The sequence below is a fragment of the Phascolarctos cinereus genome, unplaced genomic scaffold (assembly GCF_003287225.1).
Source record: "Phascolarctos cinereus isolate Bilbo 61053 unplaced genomic scaffold, phaCin_HiC Scaffold_5;HRSCAF=322, whole genome shotgun sequence".
NCBI classification, from domain to species: Eukaryota; Metazoa; Chordata; class Mammalia; order Diprotodontia; family Phascolarctidae; genus Phascolarctos; species Phascolarctos cinereus.
Window position 1 is genome coordinate 9,986,905 of NW_027555958.1, and position 24,541 is coordinate 10,011,445.

At 42.7% G+C, this 24,541-nt stretch overlaps 1 protein-coding gene and 1 pseudogene across 1 annotated transcript; one reads left to right on the top strand and one right to left on the bottom strand.

Annotated features, from left to right (window-relative positions):
* The first annotated feature begins 599 nt into the window (after positions 1-599).
* On the top strand, positions 600-23,415 carry LOC110198116 (uncharacterized). The gene is given in 7 exon segments (XM_078155423.1): positions 600-1,053; positions 1,615-1,806; positions 3,116-3,195; positions 3,694-3,820; positions 12,009-12,079; positions 12,117-12,124; positions 18,641-23,415. Coding segments are annotated over 7 exon segments (3,234 nt in total). The 3' UTR covers positions 20,943-23,415.
* Positions 9,116-11,788, bottom strand: LOC110198113 (cullin-4B pseudogene; annotated as a pseudogene).
* Positions 23,416-24,541: the final 1,126 nt, after the last annotated feature.

Here is a 24,541-nt window from a genome sequence, read left to right on the forward strand (position 1 = left end):
AACTGTATTCCCAACAGACATCACACTGTGCATACCCTTTGACCCAGGGATACTGCCTCGAGGCCTGCACCCCAAAGAGATGAGAGAGGAAAAGAATCCACATCAACAAAAATGTCTACAGCAGCTCTTTTTGTCACAGCAAAGAACTGGAGGCTGAGAGCACCCATTATTTGGGGAAGCAACGAACAAATTAAGGATATTAGTGTAATGGAATGTTATTACACCTTAAGAAATGATAAAAGTATTGATGGAAGAGAAATCTGGAAAGATTTGTGTGAGGTGCAGCAGAAGGAAGCCAGGAGAACGCCGGTGGAAGGATTAATATCCACAGCTTGGAGAGACTTAAGACCTCGGATTTCTGAGGACCCCCAGGACCCGGCCACCCACTTCCTCAGATGACAGATGGCCTCGAGGCCTGGAAGAAGGCATATGTTGTTGGATGGGACCACGAAGGGCAGGGGTATTTGCCGGCTGGGTCTTGTTTTTCTTTTCTTCAGGTGGAGAAATTGCTCAGGAAGATGTTGGTGGGAAAAAGACCAAAACAAGGAAAAGGAAAGAAAGAAGAGGGTGGTAGAAGCCTTTCATTTCCCACTGGCAGCATGACAGGAGGAGCTGACGGGAAGCCCCCTGAGGGCAGGCTAGCTCTGTGCATCCACACACTGGGCAGTCGCTGTTCATTGATGGGCTGGCTGACACACCCCTGCCCAACCTGGGGCCTTGGTTTACAGAACCCCACCTCCTCTGTAAAATGGGGGGCTCTGCAGGAGGACGGGGGGAAGGCTGTGCACCCCAGCATCGACGTCAGCTCATCCATTTTGATCGGGGTCCCGCGGAAATCCTGCCGGGCAGAAGGCCGGGTTCGAATCCTGGACCTGCCAACTGACTGCCTGTGTGACCTTGGCCAAGTTACCGGCCCTGCTCTTGTCTCAGTTTCCTCACTGGTAATACGCGGGGGTCGGGCTCAGTGCCGCCATCGAGGTCCGCTCTGGCAGGAACAGCAGGTTCAGCTACGGCTCCAGGAGGGAAAGGTGGCCGCACAGGCCTCTGGGAGATGTGGGCGGGGAGGATGAGCCCACGTGTTGCCGCGCCGGGATTCCATTTCCCAGAATGCCGTGGGACACCTTCTCTCTCTCTCTCTCTCTCTCTCTCTCTCTCTCTCTCTCTCTCTCTCTCTCTCTCTCTCTCTCTCTCTCTCTCTCTCTCTCCTCTCTCTCTCTCTCTTCTCTCTCTCTCTCTCTCTCTCTCTCTCCCCCCCCCCAGCCGGTCCTGGGCGGAGGTCACAGAGCACGTGAAAGTGTGGGAGTTTCCCGCCCATTTGGGAGTCCGTAGGATGGGTGGGTGGGTTCCTGTCCCAGCCTCCTCCTCCCCTTTCACCACACCCCCAACCCCTGTCCACTGAGGGAGCACGAGCCTGAGGGGTGGGGGAATGACACCGCGAGCGAACGTTCAGTATGCCGCCCCCGACCTGAGCTCCTGTTAGCTGAGGGAGCGGGGAACCGTGAGGGAGCGAGTGTGCCTGCGCAGCTCTCGGCCTCTCTCCCCCCCCCCCCCCGCTCCTCCGGCTCCCGCCTACTTGAGGGGGCGAGGAACGGTGAGTGAGTGCGCCTGCGCTAGTCGTCAATGCTACTGTCCTCGGGCGCCTGCTACACCTAGCTGGGGTAGGGGAGGAACTAACTGCACGTGGGTGGGCCAGTGCGCAGGCGCGCTCCTCTGGTCCAAGCCGACACCACCTCGCTGCCCTGGACCGACCGCTAGTGGTGAGGAAGACGTTGCGCATGCGCATTGGTGGAGCGGGCGGGAGTGTGGGTGTGTGTCTCTGAGAGTGCGCCCAGGTGGGAGAGCTAGGGTCCACGTGTGCTTTGGGGGTTGGCAGTTTGGTGTAGGCGCGTGTGCCTGAGAGCGTGTGTGTGTGTGTACAGGCCAATATCCACGTGTAAGCGCGAGTGTAAATGAGTGTGGGGGAAGTGTAAGTGTGGGTTCACGTGTGGGTGTGTGCGGGTGGAAGCGTGTGGATGAAGTGCTAGTGCTCTGTGTAAGTGTGCAGGTTCAGGTGTGTGTGTGTGTAGGTCAGTGTGCCCATAGAAGTGTGAGTGAATGAGTGTGGTGAACATCTGTGCTTCTGCACGTGTAAGCGTGCAGGTTCGGGGTGGGGGGGAGGGCTGCTCCCCCCCACCTTTGCGTGTGCCTCTCGGGCAGGCACAGAACCCTCTCCTGGCAGTAGCAGCCTTGGGTCCTAAGCCCGTTTCGGACATGGGGGCCCCACAGTGATGTTAATTGGCTGGATGAATCTGGAACGAATGAATCAAACTCCCTCGGAGCCCCTGTGTGTGTCCAGGGTCTGGGGCTGCCCCCATAGGTCCTGAGCTGCGCTGTGTGACCAGGCTTTCCCTTCTCTGGCCTGTGGAGCTCCTGGTCCCACGTCCAGCTGTGGACCAGCTCCTAGTTATTGTGATCTTCCCGACGACTGCCGGCCACAGTGGCTTCCCCTGCCCCCACTTTCCTGGAAGGTGGAGGTGGTGCAGGTTATGTAGCCCAAGCAAAGGCCCCTAACCCAGGAAAAGCCTCCTGCCTGAGCCCTCTCCCCAGAGCCCCAGGGCAGCCCCTGCCACTGCTGGGAGGGGGGCAGTGAGGGACTCTTGCCCACCCTGCTCAGGGAAGGGAGGGGGTGACCGTGGAGGACTTGGCCTGAAGGCTTGGGCGGAGAGGTAAGCGTTACGGAAGTGTTGGGGGGGGATTGGCCAGCACCCAGAGGACCATGGGGACAATTGCAGCAGCCAGCACAGCTCACATCCCTTCCTGTCCTCTCTGCTACTTTGTACCTACCATTATCTGACTCAGATTCACTGTCACCTGCAAGCCATCCAATCAATCAGTTAGTCAATCAACAATCATTTTCTCCAGATCATGTCTGGAGGATAGGGAAGTATGTGGAGGGCTCAGGTGAAGTTGGTTTGAATTTCTGGTGCATGTTCACCTGGGTTTGGCAGCTTAGGAAGAGGGGCAGGTCAGGTGGATGGAGGGTCAAGAAAGTTCATCTCTTATGGAAGGTTTGAGGGAGACGAGGACGCGGCTGAGGGCTTTGCTGGGTTTACCTCATGGCTGCGTTCTCTTCCAGCTCAGGAGCAGCTCTTCCACAACCTGAGGATCGAGGTTGAGGAAGGAATGATGTCTGGGAGCCCGATGGCCAGGAGTGCCGTGAGTTCTCTTTTCTGCCCCATTTCCTGCCGTATCTTCCGAGGGAACGTTTCTCCCTAGAATCTTCAATGGTTTCTATTTGCCCATGTCCCATCTCAGCTCCTCAGGCTCAGTCACTCTCCTGCAGAAGCCTCTGGCTGCTCTGACCAGTGGCCTAGAGAAGGCAACTGCGTCAAACTGGAATGTCTCCATCATGGGAAGTTTAGAACTCATGTACACAATCCCAAAAGCAGTTGTCATCATGATTGTTGTCTTGAGTGAAGGACAGAAGTTAAGCACTAAAAATGGATCAGAAAATTTGACTAATTGACCTGAAAGGTGCTTTCTAACTCCAGATGTTTTTTTTCCCTACAATTCAACAAACTTGTTTTAAGTTCTTACTATTGTTCAGACCCTGGACACACCCAAATAAAAATTAAACTGCCCCGGACCATAGGTAGGTAGTAAAGAAACATTTGCAGGGATGATCCTGGTTCAGCAGGAATGTGTCTGATGCAGGCATCAGTGACCTTCAGGGACGTGGCTGTGGACTTCAGCCGGGAGGAGTGGAGCCGCCTGGATGCTGCCCAGAGGGCCCTATACAGGGACGTGATGTGGGAGACCTACGAGAACCTGGTCTCCACAGGTGAGCACCCCCTTCCCGCCTCGGGGTCTGTGTACTGTGGACCATGGTAGGAGTCCTTGCTGCGGCTGTGGGCAACACCTGCTGGGTCTGGACTTTATTGTGGGGAGAGTCTCGGTTATGTATGGCTGGTAGACAGAGTGTTTGTTCTACTTCTCAGGAGAAAGGTCTTGGCCTTGTTCAGATGGAAATGCCACAGCCTCTTGTGCTGACCCGTAGGCTACAGGCTGTGGGCTCCTGCTGCTCTCTGGTCAGACTCTTCTTAAGGTTTTGGAGCCCCTTCCTCCAGGCAGCCTTCCTTCCTTCCATCCCTCTCTTCTCCAGGTGACTTTGGCCCCTGTTCTGCGTGGAGGGTCTCCATCTCTGTGTTTGGAGGCCTCAGGAGGCAAGCAGGGGCCATGCCTGCCTTGGCTAACCCTGGTTAAGTCTCTAGTAAGCAGGGAATATAAGGGCCCAGGTCTGGGCACACCAGGCCCTGCTCAGGAAGCTTCAGTGACTCCCCATGGCCTCTGGAGTCCTCCCCGGCCTTGCCTGGCCTGCCTGGCACACCTGCCCATGGGGCCTCTTGTAGAACTCCTCTCAACTGCCTCCTCCCCAGAATTACTGTGAATTCGTTTTCTTTTTAAAAATAAACTTTATTGGTTTGGTTTTTATGTTGCCAGACATCCCCCGGTATCCCATCTACCCCCGGGCCCTCTGCTCTCTTTATGACTGGAGCCTTTACCTTTGGTCTTCTGTGGCAGGCACTCGTGGCCATTGAGGGTCTTGTTTTCCTGGGTCTGTCCCTCCACTCCGCTCCCTGCAGCGGTTCAGGGAGGTCTTTCCCACTTCCTAGGTAAGCCTGTTCTCGTCCCTTTCTGCCTTTGTTGGCTTGGCCCCTCCAGCATTTATACCTCCCAAGTTTGGTCATCTGCCACCAGCTGGGTCAGGGGGGAAGCCTCCCGCTCATTTGGGTGTGCATTTTTCTCGTTATATGGTCGATAAGAGTTTGCAGTTCTTAATTTTGAGAACTGTTTGTCTTTTGACGAGTTTCTGTTGGTGAATGGCTTTTGGTCACGTATATATATTCTATGTGTCTTGGATGTGAAACATGTTACAGAGACCTTTACCATTCAACCTCATTGATATATGCATTAATTAATGCATTAATGCAGTCATCATTAATTTTGTGCAGAAGCTCTTCGGCTCCGTGCTTAATGGCCCTACTCCTTGTTGTCTGGTGAAGGACACATCTCCCGCCCGTAACAGCGAAAGACGTTTGATACGTGTCTGTATTTTTATGGTACAGGCTTTAATGTTGCCTTTGTCTCTGATGGTCATAGTTGTGCGGCCACTTCACAGGGACTGAGTAGAAGGGGACCTTAGGGACCGTCAGTCTACAGGTGGTCTGGACTGGAGTTTCTTAAGCTGATTTTGATTGGTAGTGCAGTTTGCATTGCTTGCCTCACTATAGCTGACACAACTGATATTGACGGAGTCTGTAGGAACCTCCTGGTAGTAGGCAGGTCAATCGTTTGTTAAACACGGACTCATTTCTGTCAGCTGGGACTCAGCAATTGGGAAATCTTCACAGACACTAAAGTGTGCACTAAATTCTCAGCACCACACTGAAATTTCAAAGAAATTGACTCTGTATCAAGGGCACAGAGATACTGCAAATAAATGTAAAAAGGCAAACAAGTTAATACATCCTTTATAGACCATAATGTAATGAAAATAGTCATCAGTTCGGGAACATACACAAACGACAAAGACTCAAATAGAGGCGTGATGAAATCCTGAAGAATGAGTAGGCCAAAGAACAAATGATAGAAACGTTGAAGCAGTACACCAGAAATGGTGATCGCGATTATGTGCAGTGCACTGTCCTGGGCACTAGGCATGTAAACAAAAATGCACAGATTGATGCCCGTGAAGAACTAACATTCTTTTGAGATAAAGACATATAAGTAAAAAGAAAATACAGGGAAAATAAATGACTAGGTTGGCTAAAGGTTTATCAGTTTTGTTAAGTCTTTTCATAATTGTTGCTTTTAGTTTTAGTTATCATTTGAATTGCCCTTTCCAGTTTCAGGATGATGTATCATCCCTCACTATTGCCACACGGCCTGCTCATATTCTCTTTCCATCATATGTTTCCTTAATGATGTCTTTTATTTCTGTTCTTTGAAGTTTCTCATTGGTTATTTATCAGCTCCTGTTTAGACCCACTGGGATCTCCTATTCATTGCCCTCTGTATGATATGTACTTTTTTTAAAGATAATTTTCAACATTCATTTTTTATAAGATTTTGAGTTCCAAATTTTTCTCCTTCCCCTTCTCCAAGACAGCAAGCAATCTGATATAAGTTATGCATGTGCAATCATGTTAAACATATTTCCACATAAGTTATGTTGTAAAAGAAGAAACAGAACAAAAGTGGAAAACATACACACACACACACACACACACACACACAAAAGGAAAGAAAGTGAAAGTAGTATGCTTTGATCTGCATTCAGACTCCCTAGTTCTTTCTCTGGATGTGGACAGCATTTTCCATCATGAGCTTTTTGGAATTGTCTTGGACCATTATATTGCTGAGAAGAGCTAAGTCTGTCACAGTTGTATGATATTCACTTTTAACGAAGAGATCTATAAGCATTCAGGAGTTTGGCCTCATCGTTCACAACCAAGGCCAGGTGGATGAACCCTTGCTCTGATTACGACTTGGACACAGCTTCTAGGTTTGGTCTGCTAGTGCGTGTATCTGGGCCAGTGCATATAGACGGCCAGGGAATTAAACCTTGAATTGTGACCTCTGCTCCTGTGGAATACAAGAGGATGCTTTAGATGCTTGCTACTAGTCTCTGTGCTTTCCGAGCTGCCTGTTTTTTTTTAAAGCAATATGAAACCTTTTAATAACACAAAATATCCAAAGACTCACTCTTTGAAAGGATGGGTGTTTACATTATTTGCCAAGTTTGGAAAGCCTTAGTATCCACCATGAACCCGATAGGAAACACTGCAAAGATTTCAAGTGTGCTTAAGGGCAAAAACAAGTCATGAGCCCTGTGTGGACTCTGCAGTGAGAGAGCACATTCCTGTAGTCTGTCAGTCAGGCTTTGGAAAGGCTTCCTAGGCTAGTTCTGCCCCCTCCCCACATGCATCCTTCCGATGCAGCTCGTGGCGTTGTTCAATAAGAGCCCATTTCATTTGAGATGGAATGCTGCTATACTCTTACAACCCAAATTGACCCAAAATAACACTAAACAGAGTGTCTGGTCAGATGTTTTTGGATGGTGACTTCTCAGTTTAATGTCAAAAAATGTTGCTAGTTAAGGGAGTGAAAAAAAAATTCCCAAAGACCCGCAGAATACAGATGAAAACTGCCTCAGGCTCTGCAGCTCCTCGTTTGCTTGGTCTCGTTTTCTCCCTAGTGATGGATTTGGGCACATCCATGTAAATCCACGAACAGAACATGTTTATCACTTTTCTGTAAATGCGTTATTCAAGAGTGGTCATTTCCCCTCCCCCCCTTAACTATCCAAAGCTGAATTGAAAAAAAGTGAAAGGACAAGTTTATGGGGGGGGGGGTGTCTACATATACATATACGTACATACCTATATACACATATAAAGGTTATAGCATATTTACATGCAGAGGTTACAGATATACACACATACATATATGTACACATATATTTTACAGAGAAATAGAATAAAATGTAATTTTTAAAAAATGTATGTGGCTGCTATGAATTGCATGCAAGAGGTACTCTTCTAGTAATCTATAGCAAGATGCTGACACAGATGTGGCAGTTGCAGAGCTGACCTGGGGGCCCTAAGACTGGCATAACCACAGCCTGTCTTGAGAAGCTTGAGAAGGTGCCCAAGCTCCAAGACCTTCAGAAGAGCCAGGCTAGATGCACAGGACCCAAGGCGAATAGGGATGGAAAAGCCTCCCTTTCCTCTCTGAAGACCTAGCCTGGTTCTGCTGGGCTGTGCTTTGTTTGCTGGCCTGGTAAGCCACGAAGCTCTGCCTGTGATTTGGGAAGGGCACATGACAAGATCAGAAAGCCTGATTTTGACCTGTATCCATTTTTAACCTTTAAACAGGTTAATGGTGACAAATTATAAAATTCTTTAAAGCAGGGATATTAAAGCCAATATTTGATTATTTTAAGGCTCCCTTCCTCAGAACCAATTTTTTTAAGGTAAAAATTTTTTTGGAGAAAAATAGAGACAGAGGGAGGAAAAGTGACCCAAAATTTACCTGACTCAGAAAGAACTATCTAAAAAATTTCTTTATAATATACAATAATTTTTCTTTTTTTTTTAATTAAATTTTTTTTTGATTTTTAGGCAGTTAGGGTTAAGTGACTTGCCCAGGGTCACACAGCTAGTAAGTGTCAAGTATTTGGTCTGAGGCTGGATTTGAACTCACGTCCTCCTGACTTCAGGGCCCGTGCTCTATCCACTGTGCCACATAGCTGCCCCTATTCTAGGTCTTTTCAGGAATTAGAATAAGAATGGGAGAAAATGTTTGCCTTCAAATGGAAAGGAGTTCTAGGCTACTTTCAGAAACCTTAGCTCAGAAAGAGGCCTTCCCTGTGCTGGGAAACCAGTGTGGTTGGCACTTGCAGTGCCAATGTCACTTGCAGCCGAGACACAGGCTTGGTTCATAACATTGTGATTCTTAAAAGCTTTACCTGTGTGATATCCAGGAGCAGCTGCCCCTGAAACTTAAAGAAGCTTTCTCTGGGTAAGATCTGTTTTAAAAAACATCTTTTCAGTGAAACAGAATGTTACGTAGCAGAGGTCAGTAGTTCTCTTTGCAGAAGAAAGCACAAAACATAGGTGAGTAACCAGAGCTCAGGGTGGGTCTTCTATCAATCCGTCCATCTAGGATTCTGTGTGGTATGTCATGTTTGCATGCACTTTAAGTGTCCTGGACAAAGCCTCCTGTACACACCTCACATTTTGCCTCCTAGTCATAGTACAGAAAGGAATCCATGTACTCCCCCCCCCCATACCCTCCCCTTCCCGGTCAACCACAGGGACCTTTCACAGACCTCAAATCAAGTGAAGCATGAAAGAGTGTTAAGAATTTGTCATCATCAAGTACACGTGCAAAGAGTTCAACAGCATTCTTCTTTAATGTAAGCCACGCTCTTTAAATGGGCACATAAACCACTGAAAAAGTGGCTTTCATTCATTCATCAGTCATAGGAAAGAAGTCAGTTGATTGGAACAGTGGGCTAGTTTATGTAACTGGCAACTGTGTATAATCTAGCAAGGGCTCAAAGACAGACGTTTTAAGCAACATAGTTGTACTGGTTTGGGTTCTCTTTGTCTCTTTCCATATAGTCCCTGTCGATTAAGGATTCTATTCTCTTCTTGAGATCACCAGGTGTAACTGGGAACCTCAACTGATTGTATGCTTCTGAAAGAAGCAGATTGTGGTCTAGAGCCTTCCTTATCTTCATGATTCTCACAATTGCAGCTTCAGTGTGATACTGTCGGTCTTGAAAGACCGTTTCTGTGGTGCTTGCTTGTTCCTCTACTGTTTCTTTCATCTGGATTTGATTGATTTTTATCCTGAAGACCTTGTGTCTGAAGTCATCATGGCAAGTAAATTTATCACCATCTTCCACATCTTTGCCCTTTGGGATTTTTGTCAGAACTCTAGCTTTGCCACAAGCTAATGACTGAAGTGTTCTTCTCAATTCTCCATCTTCTATTCCCGTAGCTTTCTTGATGTCTTCTACACTGAATTCTTCACCATCATTAAATATTAACAACACCAGCGTTTGGAAAAGAGATACCTGGAGTTCCTTTTTCCCCTCTTTAAATTCTGCCTTTAGCACACAATGTCCTAGGGTTGATTGCCACTGAAGCTTCCTCCCACTGTGTTTACCTAAGTAAAAAGTCTTGAGAAGTTCCTGGAGTCTTACCAGCTCAGCTGGTAAGTGAACCTCCACAGGCACATAGGTTGGCCAGTGACCCATTGTCAAGATATTCACAGTTAGTTCAGTGGTAACAGGAAAGTGTTGGTTTTGCACATACTGTTTGAAGTGAACCGTGATATCTTTGGATAGCTCCATGTCTTTGAACATTCCTTCCAGTTTGCTGGTGAACATGGCTCCACATTCATACTTGAGTTTGGAAAGCATTGATTTTTCGGCATCTGCTGATGCACTCTTTCCATACAACAGTCTTTTGACTAAATCCTTCTTATAAAAGGTTTCAAAGACATCTTTCCCATAAATGAATCGAAATATAATAATGATCTTGTCTAGCATTTTCTCAAGTTCTTCATCTGTAGCTTCTCTGTTATGTGCATGGAGCTGTAAGTCTACATACTTTGCTATGAGTTCAGCAGGCTTATTTGGTCTTTTGTTAATGAAGGTTCCAAATGCTTCTTTTGTGGCATTGACAAATCTTTCATTTTTCATAAAGCTGACTTCAATAATATAGTCAATTTTATCTTTAAAATCCAGCAGTTCCTGCACCATGGTCTTATCTTTTTCAGGATTAATAACGATAGTGCTGTCAAATGCCTTGATGTATTCAGTCCAGTGCTGCAAGAGAACTGGAATTCCGTTGCATACCCTGCTGAGCAGCTGATAGAGTAGAAACAAATCATGAGTCCGATTTTCGTCTAGGAGGTGACTTAAGCCTTTCTGAAGGATGGCTGTTAAGTGTTCACCTAGAAGTTGCTTTTCTACAGTAGCAATTAGTGGCTTCTGAGTACTCAGAGCTAGATAGGTGATCAGTCTATCTTCTTCTTCTTCTAGACATTTGTTGACATGATGAAAGTATTGAGAAATCTCTCTTTCTTGCATTAAATGCTGTCTGCTGCATATAGCTGGTTGGTTTCTTCCAAAAATTTCTGTTCAAAAGAAATCTTGATAAATCTGCAAGTCTGAAAGCATACTCAGAAGGCTTTGAAGCAAACTTCTATCAATTGCTTCACCATTCCTTTCCCTCTCAATCAAAAGAAGAATGCCTTCCATAGTCTTGTTCTGGACTTTTTGATCACTGATTATGTGGGTCCTAAATAATTCTAGACCCATGCCCCAAATGGAAAGCAGCATTGAATTATGAAGAACATATGTTCTATCTAGGAACAACAAAATGCTCCTAATCATGGACATCTGTCTGCAGTGACTATGCCAGCATTTATCTATCTTCTTCAGAAACAGAACACTGTCCAGTGAATCCTCTCGGAATTGGTGAATTTGGGATCTGATGTGCCCTTCACAAATCTGTCTCAGCTGTTTGTATAAGTTTGCAGAGATCCTGTAGGAGCAGAGGCTTTCCACAGCCTGGTAGCGTTCTTCTAGATTGCATGCAATCGAAGTGCTGTTCTGAATGGCTGCCACAGCCTCTTTGAATTTCTGCTGTGTTGCATCTGTGTAGTTTTCCGGCATAGGTTTGTCTGTAAAGTCCCTGATCACCAGTTTCTTGGCTGAGCCTGGTTTGCTGTTGGTGAAGCTAGCAGTAGCAGTGGGGGCTTTGGTCGGCTGACTCGCTTGGGGTCCTTTAGCCATGGATGAGATTAACAAGTTTTTGTTTGTAAGTTCCTGCTGCTGAGCTACAGCAAGACCAGGTGAAGAAGACGCCTCTTCCTCGGCCATCTTCACATCAAGTCCTATGAAATCCAAGGAGTCTTCCAAATGCAGTTTCTTCTGGAGGTGGTGATGGTTGGGGGCAGCAGCTGAAATCCCTGGGCAAGAGGCTGTAGAAGAGGCCGGAGTGGAGTTCTTGGGAGGGAGTGGAGGAGGGCAGAACCAGGAAGAAGGGATGGAAGCAAAGTCTCCTTCTGTGTTGCTGCTGTTGTTTAACTTTCTCTTCTTGGAACAGGCGGCGAAGGTGGCCAGGGTAGGGCTGGTGCCATCGTGACCGTCAGTGGCAGGTCTGACCTCCTGGGAAGGAGGAGCAGCAGCAGCTGAGGGTTTGGGGGATGAGAAACCTGTTGGAAACATGAAATTGCTGGTGTCGGTAGGCTGTGAAACATGAAGTCCTTTGGATGGCCGAGAAAGAAAAAGTGGAAAAGCAACCCTTGCCGGGCCCAAGTGAGGGGGCTGGGCAGGGAGAGTCAGGGATGGAGGGAAGGGAGCGACCCAGTCAGTCAGTCTGCTTCTTTATGAGTAGAGTTAAATTCTGACTGCTCTCCTTGGCTTTCATTGCTTTCCATGCATGCAGGGATTCCTGTTTCCAGACTGGATGTGATCTCCCTGTTGGCGAAACAAGAGGCGCAGTGGACACCGGAAGAAGTCCCCGGGTGGACCTCGCCAGGTGAGTGAGTACAAGGCAGGTCAGTGGGCGTCACTGCAGGCAGCCCCTTCCTGCACCCACTTGGGCACCTCGGCTCTTACTGTGTGTTATGGTATTGCCTGCCAAAATGATTGTGCCATTCTATAGCTTTAGCATTTGGGGGAAATCATGACTCTTTCTCCACAGAGTCCCTGGCATTATATTTCACAACTTTCTTTTGAATTGAATGGATTTGACAGATCTTAGAGATGTTTTCATTTGCCTTTTTATAACTTTGGGAGAGTAAACAGAATTTTTCTTACAGCCATTGGTTTTTGTGATCCCTTTAAAAAATTCTTCATATCTTTTTAAAGATCTTTTTGAATTAAATAAATGTAAAAAAAAATTTTTACATCACCTTCATTTTCTTTTTCTTTTAAATTTTTATTTTTTGTTGTTCTGAACTTGATAAACATCACCAAACAAGAACATTTCCATATGCAAAGAACAGACTAACAGGATTTCATGTGAAACTATCAATCTGTTTCCATCATGTTTCCTTTTAAAAATACATATAATAAATTCAACACTTTAACGTCAAAGGTGTTGTGCTTATCTGTCTCCCTTTGAATCTCTTTTCTGTGCATTATTTTAAATGCTTTATTGATGCACTTTTCTTCCCCCCTCCCCCTTATTTTTGGCATTAACCTCTGATCATGCCCTCCGAAACCCTCTTTTATAACAACCATCATCCAGCAAAACAAGTTCGTGCATTAGCCACGGCCAACAATGGAGGTACCATCCTCCACTCTTTACATCGTCATTTTCAAATATGTCGTTCACCTATCCGTTATGTGGAAGTCATCTAATGTCACAAAGAATAAAGATTGAGGGAAGGGAGGTTATTTCTAGAAAATGAACTTGTCAGTGCGTCTCACAGCGCCCTCAGGGCTCCTCACATGCAGCCCCTCTCCATCGCAAAGGAAGGAGGCTGGGATGTTTTCATGTCTCTGATTCAGGGCTAAACTTGGCATTAGATTTATCCAATATCCAGTGTGGGTTTTATTTGTTATTATTTTTCCCATTTAAATTGTTATAGTTATTGAGTATTTTGTTTTCCTGGCTCTGCCTACTTCTCTTTGCAACAGTTTGGTTGTTTTCCCATGATTCTCTGAATTTTTCACATTTATTGTTTTGTGATGCAATGTTGTGCCATTCCTCTTGTGTCCTGTGATTTTTTTTTTTAGCTGTTCTCTCCCCAATCACTGGGCATTAACTTTGCTTCAAATTCTTTGGTACTACCAAAAATGCTGTTATGAATATTCCGGTAGTTCAGTTCAAATCATTCTCCAGAATGGAAGCAATATTTCTGTTATGCTTTGTGTCAATTCCATGTACATTTTGACCATCATTAAAAAAATTTGTATTTCTTTAGTTTTTACATTACCCACATTTTCCATTATATCTCTCCTCCACCCCTCCCAAAGTGCAAAGAGGAAGAAAAAAAATTTTTTGGTAATACTAGATACCCTATCAAAATAGTCTGATTATATGTCTCTAGTACATATACATACATATATATATGTGTGTGTATATATATATATATATATATATATATATATATATATATGGAAAGCATATGATTATGGATCACATAACAGTAAACATGCAGAATATAGTAATATGTGTATGTATATTTATTTGTTTAGATAGTCACTTATATAATCCATCCCCTTGGTGCAGGTGGGGCAGAGGGTGTCTTTCAAATCCCTTTTTTGGGATCAAATTTGGTTACTATAGTATTTCATCATTCAGTTTAGATTCTGTTATGGTACAGGTTCTTTCCATTTTCACATTTGCATATGTTGATTTCCTGGTTCCACTTATTTCATTTTGTATCATTTTGTAGAAGTCTTTCCATGCTTCTCTGCATTCACCTTGTTCATTGTTTCTGCAGTACACTCACGTGGATGTCCCTTATTTTAATACCATTATAAGTTTTTTTTTTCAGGCTTTTGATTAGTTTTGGGGTTTTATTATAAATTTTAATTTAATTTACCTGGCTAGATATTGATATTTAGAAATATTGAAAGAGCAGAAAATAAGAAAAGTGCATTGCGAGATAAAAACCCAGACTACTAGATGGTACGTAACTATCCCTGGGCCTGTAAACTGCTTAATATTTATTAATGCTACTCCCAAAATTGAATTAAAACCTCTCTTACCCACCCCACCATTCATCTTTTCATGTGTTGTTGTTGTCTTTTTTTTTGCCTACTCACCTGTATGTAAAACATCACTTTGTTGCTGTTTCTGTTTCTCCGTATGGTCATAGTCAGTGAATGTGCTGTTCTTTCAGCTCGTCTTCCCTTTCTCTGCACCATGACCTAGATGTCTTCCAGGATGTCTTTTGATTCTCCATTTTCACCCTTTGGCTGAATGATATTCTATTACAGTCACATATTATAATCACTCCTTCCCCAGTTTCTGGACATCAAGCATATTGCTTTTGTTTTGTTTACTGTGCCAAGTAATGGTGCTAGGAATATTTTTGTATGGTTAAGTCTTTTAATTCCTAAGATAATACATCTTGAGTTGGAAGGGATTTCTGAGACCCTCTATTGCAACCTCCTCATTTTACAGTTGAGTAAACTGAGATCCAGGGAGGTTGAGTGATTTACTCAAGGCCATACAGTTGGTGTCAGGGGTGGGATTTGAACCCAATTCCTCTCACTCAAGAGTCAATATTCTTTCTACTAAACTATTCTACTAAACTCCATTCTTGTCAGTATATCACTTTTTGGTAAAAAATATTGATGACAAACATTTTCCCTCAGTCTTTTTTTCTTGGTTATTCTAAAAATAGTGATTCTTATTGTGAAAAATAGTTATATTTTTGTATAATTAAATATTTATCATTATTTTCTGGTGTCTTTTATTCCCAAATAGATAAGAATATTCTTACCTCTCCACAGTTGTGTTCTATACCTATCATTTTCTTTAGCTATGTATCACCTGAACCACCCACTGCCACCCTTAGGCCTGTACAAAACTACCTCACATACTACACACTTACTAGATCATGATCCTTTCCAAACTGTAGCACAGAAGCCCCCACTAGTGTGTTTATTTTTACTAGTTAGCCTCAAGGAACACTTAGCTCAAAGTAAAGGCATGTCAGGAAATATTACAGTAATAATAGTTACAACAGAATTCCCTCCCTCTCTCACATTTGGATACAATACTTCCATAACTACACACAGTCTTCCTTAGAAGAATGGATTTGCCTAGGGATCACTTATGTGGAATGTTCATATGAGAGAACCGTGGTACCTATACTGATGTTCTATCAAGCTTCAAACATATGTCTTCAGCCAGAAAACATGCATGAAGGAGCATCTCATGCTTCCAGTAATGTAGTGCTATAAATCTCTTCTGGTGATGTCATCCTGTTTTTTTTCTGCTGAGTCTGCATCTGTCTCTGCTGGGCATTGTGTCTCTGCTCTTCTCTCTCCATTGCTGGCCACATTCTGCCTCAATTTTATTGTGTTTCAGCTATTTCAGTAGCACTCTGAACTCTGTTGACAATCCATAGAAGGATGTGGTGTATAGTAAGACTGTCCCTTACAGAGCCATAGTTAAGTCCGCTAGCTCTTTTAGGCAGACATCTCTGCCATCTACTAGGTGGTCCCATGTTCAGGAAGCCCATCTTTTCAGCCAGATTTATTGTTCAGTGACTGTTTTCAACCAACTCTCATCATCATTTCCCTCTCTTTTATATAAATCCCAAGAGTTGTTGTAGAAGAGGTCAAGGCTTTTGACCTTTATCTCTGTATCCTCCAGGCCACAGATCACATCCAGATCTCTCTTTTCTCCATAGAGTTGTAATTTTTAACATTCAAATATGCTTACAATTATTTTTATCCAGTTTTTTTCATTTTCACATAATCAGATTTTTCCACAATTCCTTTACTTGAAAAGATTTTATATATATATATATATATATATATATACACACACACACACACACACACACACACACACACACACACACACACACACATACACACACACACACATATATGTGTGTGTATGTATGTATGTGTATATATATATATATATATACCAACTCTCTATAATTGAGATTTACATCACTTTAGACATATCAGAGAATCATAAAAATTCAGAGTTGGGCAGGATCTTTGGTGCCCATATTGTCCAGCACATACCTGATGAAGAAGGTGGTCTATAACCTAGCTGACAAATGATGATTCAGATTGTTCTTGAAGACCTTAGGTGAAAAGAAACCCTCTGCTTGCCTGGGGCATTCCATTCCATATTGGAAAGCTCTAATTATTGAGAAGTCTGTGTACTTATTTGCCAGTTTTACCCATTTCTCCTAATTCTGTCCTTTGATTCTAAGCAAACTAAGTTTAATACCCCTTGTGCATGAAAACCCCTCAGATAATTGGAAACAGGTTTCAAATCCCCCATGAACCTTCTGCAAGAGACAACATAGTTAATAGTGAGCTGGCCTAAGAACGTAAACATATCGGATTCAAGTTTAGCCTCTGACACATACTAGCTGTGTAGCCCTGGGCAGTGTCTAACTTGTTAGTGCATTCGGCCACTCTTACTGGGATCTTTTTACACAGATGAAATTATATGTCCAGTGTGGGGGGTGGGGTGGGGAGGGTTGTCTTCTGCTGGCTAAATATCCGCCATTCCTTTAATTGATCATTATTTGGAATCCAAGACCATCTTATAATGTAGCATTAGATACTGAACATAGTAGTATAGATGTGGTCTGATCAAGAGAGGGCTTTGATTTTTCCCATTCTGTACTTTCTTCTTCACTTAAGGTAGCAGGAGATAATGGAGATAAGTGTTTTGGCTGCCATGACAATGCTTTACTTGAGCTTCCAGGTCACTAAAAGTTTGGTTGTATAGTTCATTAGTCACATCCAACCCTTTGTGACCCCATTTGGGGTTTTCTTGGCAAAGATACTGGACTGATTTGCCATTTTATTTTCCATCTCATTTTACATATGAGGAAATTGAGGCAAGTAGAGTGAAGTGACTTGCCCAGGGTCACACAGCTAATTAGTGTGTGAAGCCAGATTTGAACTCAGGAGGATGAGTCTTCCTGATGCTAGCTGGCACTCTATCCACTATGCCACCTGGCTGACCTCACTAAAAAATCCCTGGATTTTTTTTTCAAGATGAATTGCTATCTAGCTATACCTCCCCTATTTTTTACTTACAGAAATGAGTTTCTGAACTCAGATATGAATAGTTAACACTTATCTCCATTATGCATTCATTACATTTAACATACTGGTTTAGTCTATTGGTTTAACAGTGGTTTAGATCTGAATTTTATCTATCATTTGGATGGATGGATATCCTTGCCAGTTTGTAAATTACTTTGGCTTATCATAAATGTTTTTAAGTCACTGATTAAAACGGAATGGTGTTTTTTAAAATGATGATTCCTTATTTCATTAAATAATGATGTCATTAACACCTTTTCACAATTTGTCATATCTAAATATTTTGTTATGTCTTTTTTTATCATTTCTTATTTTTGTAAAAAACCTCATCCAAGTTACATTATTTTATTTGATATATCACACCTTTTTTGGGTGCTTTTAAGATCATCTTAAGATCTTTAAGATCAATACATTATTCCTGATTAACAGTAATGGGTCTATGTGAATTGAATTTGGGGTTCACCCCTGTTGCTAATCAATAAATTCTATGTTCAATCTGCCTTTCTCCCAATATTTTTGGAGTTTAAAGCAAATACACTCACTTAATTCATTCGAAAGTTAAGACATCACCTGTGATGTCACTGGTCCTGTCCGAGAACAAAGGACGAGCAGCAACAGCCAGCTTCTGGAGAATGGGCACAATCGTTTTCTTCACAATTTGGGGGCTCCCAGTAAGTCTTCAGCTTTACCCAGTTGGTATCTTCCAGATACGTCAGTTTTGTCTGCATTTATTTCAGTTTGAATACATTTCTAAATAAGCAGTTTTCTGAGCTAGTTTTTCCTCCTTCTTTTGTAGATTTCCACTCTTTTATATTGCAGAATATTCAGCTTTTTACTGAGTATTCTTTTCAATGACCTATATAAATGTTCTCAGTGCCTTGGAATGTAATGCATTTAGTCATGTCTAGTCAGGTGCTCTTTTTTTTATCACCTCATTTGTCTTTGGCATCATTTCCCTGAAACAGTTAATCTCTGATTTCCTTGAAGCCTCTGCTCAAGAACCAGCTTCTCCAGGAGGTCTTTCCCAAAGCCCCATCTGTTACTGTGTTCCCCTTCCATCTACTACTCAGTATTTATCTTCCCTGTGTCAATTTGTGTATATGTCAGTCCTATTAGAATGTAAGCTGCTTGAGGGCAGGGATTAATTTTGCTTTTTATTTGTGGTCCCAGTGTTGGGCACATTACCTGGCACGTAATAATCACTTAAATGTTTATTAATATTTTGTGTGATTGGTTCAAATTAAGTATCATTTTTTTCCATGAGATAGAAACTAAACTCTTCTAAAGAAGAGTCAGTACTACAATCAGTGCCTAATTACTTTTTAAAACATTTCTTTTAGATTCCTTTAGTGAGGAGACCAGATTTGAACCCAAAGCTTCAAGTTTGATGCAGGCTATTTGCCTGGGAGCATCATTCAAGAAAAGACTGACAAAGAATTCAGTAGCCTGGCATTCCAAGATGAGAGAACCTGGGGCGTGTAATGTTAATTTAGCAAAACAAGACAACCAGGAGAGACAATCCAGAAAAATGACAATCACTTCGAGAACAACTTTTAATAATGTGAATGTACCTCACCATGATACATTTGGGGAAAGTTTCAGTCTAGGGTCAAATTTTGTTGCCCCATGGAGAACTATGGGGAAAGGTCTCCATAAATACAAGACACCTAGAAGACGCTTCAGGGGTTTTCCTTATTTAATTACAAGTAATAGATTCTTCTTCCAGAAGGACCTCTGTAAGTATACCAATTGCAAGAAGCCCTTCAATTACCATTCAGACTTAATTAAATTTCATAAAATGCATTCTGGAGGAAGGCTACATGAACCCAATGAATGTGAAAAAGCATTTGGCAAAAGATCAAATCATATTGGATGTCAGAGAGTTCATAATGAAGAGAAACATTACACATGTAATAAATATGGGAAATTCTTCAGAGACAGAAAAGGCTTGATTAAACATAATGTCATTCATATTAGAAAGAAATCTTTTGCACATAATCAAAGTGAGAAAGCCATCAGTGAAAAGGGACAGGTTAATATACCACAGAAAACTCATAATGAAGAACAGCTCTTTAAATGTAATGAATGTGGGAAAGCTTTCAACCAGAGGGGAAACCTAATTAGTCATCGGAGTGCTCATACTAGAAAGAAACCCTTTGCTTGTAGTACATGTGGAAAAACTTTTAGCCACAGGGGAAGCCTAATGAGTCATCAAAGTGTCCATGTTGTAGACAAACCTTTTGCATGTAGTACATGTGGAAAGGTCTTTGGCCAAATGAGGCACCTTATGATACATAGGAGAAATCATAGTGGAAGGAAACCCTTTGTCTGTAGTGAATGTGGAAAAGCCTTCATCAGGAGAGGGCACCTTATTACACATCAGAGAATCCATACTGGAGAAAAACCCTTTGCCTGTAATGAATGTGGGAAAAAGTTCAGTGAGAGGAGAAATCTTATTACCCATCAGCGAATTCATACTGGAGAAAAGCCTTTTGCTTGTAATGAATGTGGAACAGGCTTCCGACAAAGAATAAGCCTCATTATACATCAGAGAACTCATACTGGTGAGAAACCTTTTTCATGTAATGAATGTGGGAAAGGCTTCAGACAGAGTGGACACCTTACTACACATCAGAGAATTCATACTGGACAGAAACCCTTTAAATGCAGTGAGTGTGAGAAAACCTTCAGTGAGAGGAGAACCCTTATTACCCATCAGAGAATTCATACTGGAGAGAAACCCTTTACATGTAATGAATGTGGGAAAACCTTTACCCAAAGGGCAAGCCTTATTACTCATCAGAAAACTCATACAGGAGCCAAGCACTTTGAATGTAATGAATGTGGGAAAGCTTTCTTCAGGAGGGGACACCTTATTACCCATCAAAGAATTCATACTGGAGAGAAACCCTTTGCATGTAATGAATGTGGGAAAACTTTCCGTGAGAGAAGAAACCTTATTACCCATCAAAGAACACATACTGGAGAGAAACCTTTTACATGTAATGAATGTGAGAAAACCTTTACCCAAAGGGCAAGCCTTATTAGCCATCAGAGAAGTCATACTGGAGAGAAACCCTTTGCATGTAATGAATGTGGGAAGACTTTCAGTGAGAGGAGAAACCTTATTACCCATCAAAGAGCTCATACTGGTGAGAAACCCTTTACATGTAATGAATGTGAGAAAACCTTTACTCAAAGGGCAAGCCTTATTACCCATCAGAGAACTCATACTGGAGAGAAACTCTTTCCATGTAATGAATGTGGGAAATCATTTACCCAAAAGGCAAGCCTTATTACTCATCAGAAAACTCATACTGGAAAGAAACCCTTTGCATGTAATGAATGTGGGAAATCATTTACTCGAAGAGCAAACCTTATCATCCACCAGAGGACCCATACCAGAGGAAAACCTTTTGAATGTAATGAATGTGAAAAAAGCTTCAGCCAGAGGAAACATCTTATTGCACATGAGAGTATTCATACTGAATAGAAACATTTTGAATGGAATGAATGTGGGAAAGCCTTCAGTGGGAGGGGATGCCTTATTAGGCATCAGAGAAATCATACTGGAGTGAAATGTATTCAAGATGATAAATACAAAGAGTAGCATAAAATGATTCAATGTCAATATGTCCAGTGAAGCACTCCAGATGTCCTTGTTTTGTTCTGTACTGTTTAACATTGTTATCAATTACTTATCAAATTTGCAGATGACTTGAAGCTGGGAGCCATAGTTAATACTGTATGACAGCCAGTATTAAAAAAGATCTTGAGGTTAGGATTTGGGGCTGAAATATGAAATTCGATAGAGATAAATGTAAATAAAGACAAATTTCTAAATGGAAAGAAAAGACAAAACAAATTAACATCACAAGTCACTCAGTTAAAAACAACATTTATTAATGTGTTACTTTACTATGTACTAGGCATTATGGTACAAAGAAAAAAATTTCCTGATACCAAGGAGCTCACATTTTAATGGAAGAGACAACATGCAAATAATTATGTACACACAAAATATACACTGTACAGAATTGGAAGGTAATCTTAGAAGTGAAGGTACTGGTAACTGGGAGAACAAGGACAGTCTTCCTCCAGAAGGTGGGATTTGGGCCCAGTCTTGGAGGAATCCAGGGAAGGTAAAAGACAGAGGAAGACAGAACATTTCAAGAATTGGAGACAGCCCTAGGCAAAAGCAGAGATGGAGTGTTGTGTGCTATAAACAGCAAGAAGGCCAAAGTACCTGGCCATCAAGTGTTTGGGAAGGAAGGACGGATGAAAAGAAGCCCAAGAAGGTAGGAAGGGGGCCAAGTTGTGAAGTTTTAAATGTCAAACCCAGGATTTTATTTTTCATTTTGGGGGTAGTAGGGAACTTTTGGATTTTATTGAGTGGAGGGGAAGTGACATGACCAGACCTAACATTTAGGAAAATCACCTTGGCAGCTAAGTGAAGGTTGGATAGAAACAGGGATAGACTTGAAACAGGGAGACCAATTAGAAGGCTGTTTCATTTGTCTAGACAAGGAATGATTGGATAGTGATTTTTTTGTCATTGTTATTTGTTTTGTTCCTGAAAGTGCTGTTAATAAAACACTTAAAAAGAAAATGTTCTGCCTTTAGGAACAACGGAGTTTGAAAACTAATCAACAATTAGTGGCCATTCTGTTTTACATTAAAAATCATCTTAAAACATCCACACACTATGGTTTTCTTAGTAAAGTAAATGTAGTAGAGTGACAAGGAGTTAATCAACAAACATTTATTATTACAATATGGGAGGGTGAGGGGGGAAGAGAGACAGACTGACAGAGAGGCTATTCAGGGGAAAGGCAGTAGTAACTATTGGGAATGATCAGGAAAGGCCATGTGGAGAAAGTGGATGGCACTTAAGCTGAGGGATTCTGAGAGTTGGAGGTGAGGAGGGAGTCCATACAGAGACATGGATATGGGAATAGAGTATCAAATGTGAGAATGCTAAGAAGGCTAGTTTGGGTGGATCATAGTTCAGATGGAGGTGAATAATAAGTAAAGAGGCTGGGTATAGATTGTGAAGGGCTTTAAATACCAAAAAGGAATTGTATTCTGGAGCTAATAGGGAACATAATATTTTGAACAGGGGAGTGGGACAGGCTTATACTTAAGGACAATCACTTTGGCAGCTGAGTGAAGGATGAATTGGAGAGGGGAGATATTTGAGGCAGGAACACCAATTAGGAAATTATTGCAGTAGTCAAGTTAGAGGTGATGAGGGCCTGAACTAGGGTATAATCTGGGAGTGAAGAGAAGGGGGTGTATGCAAGACACGTGGAGGCAGAAATGACGTGTCTGGTTTGTGGCCCCAGGTTTTAAGGACATTGTTAAGCTGGAGAATGACCGACCAGGATGGTGAAGGACCTTAAGTTCATTTCATATAAAGATTAATTGATGAAATAGGATGCTTAGCCTAAGAAGAGGAAACACTGGGCAAAATGAGTGCTTTCTTCAAGAACTGGAAGGGCTGTCAAGTAGAAGAGGGATTTGGTTGGGCCCAGGGTGCAAAACTGGGAGAGATGGCTAGAAGTTGCATGGAGATAAATGTCAGCTCACTGGAAGGAAAGACAGCCTGTCCAAGAGGGGAGTGGGTTGCCCCAGGATATAGCAGGTTCCCCCACTGGAATACAGTAAATGAAACTTTAAGTAATTCAGCAGACATTTCTTAAGCATATGCTATATGCAAGGGATTGTGCTGGGTGTCGGAGACAAACAGGGAAAAGTCTCTTCCTTCCACAGGCTTTCATTCTATTAGGAGGAAGCAGTATGTATATTGGGGTGGTGGCCAGGAAAGGGGCATCATAGCTGAGGAGCTGATCCACAGGCAGTTATCACTTTCAAGGAAGACTGGCAGTATGGTAGTGTTGATTTGATTACTGAGGAAAGATGAAGAGGCAGAAGGACAGACTGTGGATGCCTGGATGAGATGTGAAGAACCGTTTGGTTTGGTGGTCTGGGTCTCACACAGTCTATAGTGTGCTAGCTGAATTTGCAGCTCATTTGCTCGCCAGTCACCAAGGTGGGAGTTTGGAACTTGGTGTATTAACTCCTTAAGGGAATGGAAATTTCTTCTGGCTGTCCAGTATGGAGGTGCTGTTCGACTTGGAGAGAAGTTAGCAGCAGCAGGGCAAATGGCAAGATGTCTGGGGTAGATGGATGGAAAGGATGTAAATGGCTGGTCTGGGCCTGCTAGGTAGAGAAGGTTGGTTGGATTGCCAGCTCATTTCCTCATGTGGTAAAAGCAGCACCTATTTCACATAGATTAGGCTAGTTTTGCAACATCTACTAAGGTTTCTGCCATGAAAGCTAGGCTACTATTCCCCTAAAAGTGAAACAGTCAAGATTTACTTAATCCAGGGGACTAAACTGGTACAGTTGACATAACTTCCTGATCTCCTAAATATAAAATCTGATCATTGAACAGTCAAGGCTTTTCAGTTGTGAAGGACCCATTGTTTCTTGGGGGTCAACATACCCTTTGAGGGGCACTTCTATTTATTAACACCAAAGGAACTGTATCCATCTGAACCAATACTTTGTCAAAGTATCTTTTCCATGCTTTTGTCTCTCATTTTGCTTCATTCTAGGGCCTGAATCATAGGCCTAGCCTATGTCCAGTCAAGGCATAACCAGTTTTAAGAAGGGAAGGCCATTTGCACTGAGTTCCCCATCATTCCAGAATCACAGAATTGGAAGGTCCTCACCACTGAGACTAACCCATAATTGGCAGAGAATTCCTTCTATAGCATCCCTTTTTAAAAAATCCCTTTGCTTGACTAGGATCTGAGATTTAGAGCTGGAAGTTCTGGTCAACTTGTTCACATTACAGAAGAGAAAAATATATAGATATTAAGTGACTTATCTGGGGTCACACAGTAATTCCAAAGCAGGATTCAAACCCAGTCTTCCTGGTTCCAAGTCCAATGCTCTGTGTATTTGACATATGACATGCTGATAATTAAAAAAAAATAGATTGAAGCTGGAGACAAGTAAGCCTAGTACACCAAAAGGTCAAGAGGTCAGAGATCATATCGATAGGGCATTCCTTCGGCTGGAGCACATCACAATCAATCCATGGCTCCCAGTCCTGTGACATTCTTGTCCATGGCTGTCTCTATGCCACATAGAAATGTGTCTTTCCAGGATCTTTCCTAGGTTTCTCCTAACATCTTGAGG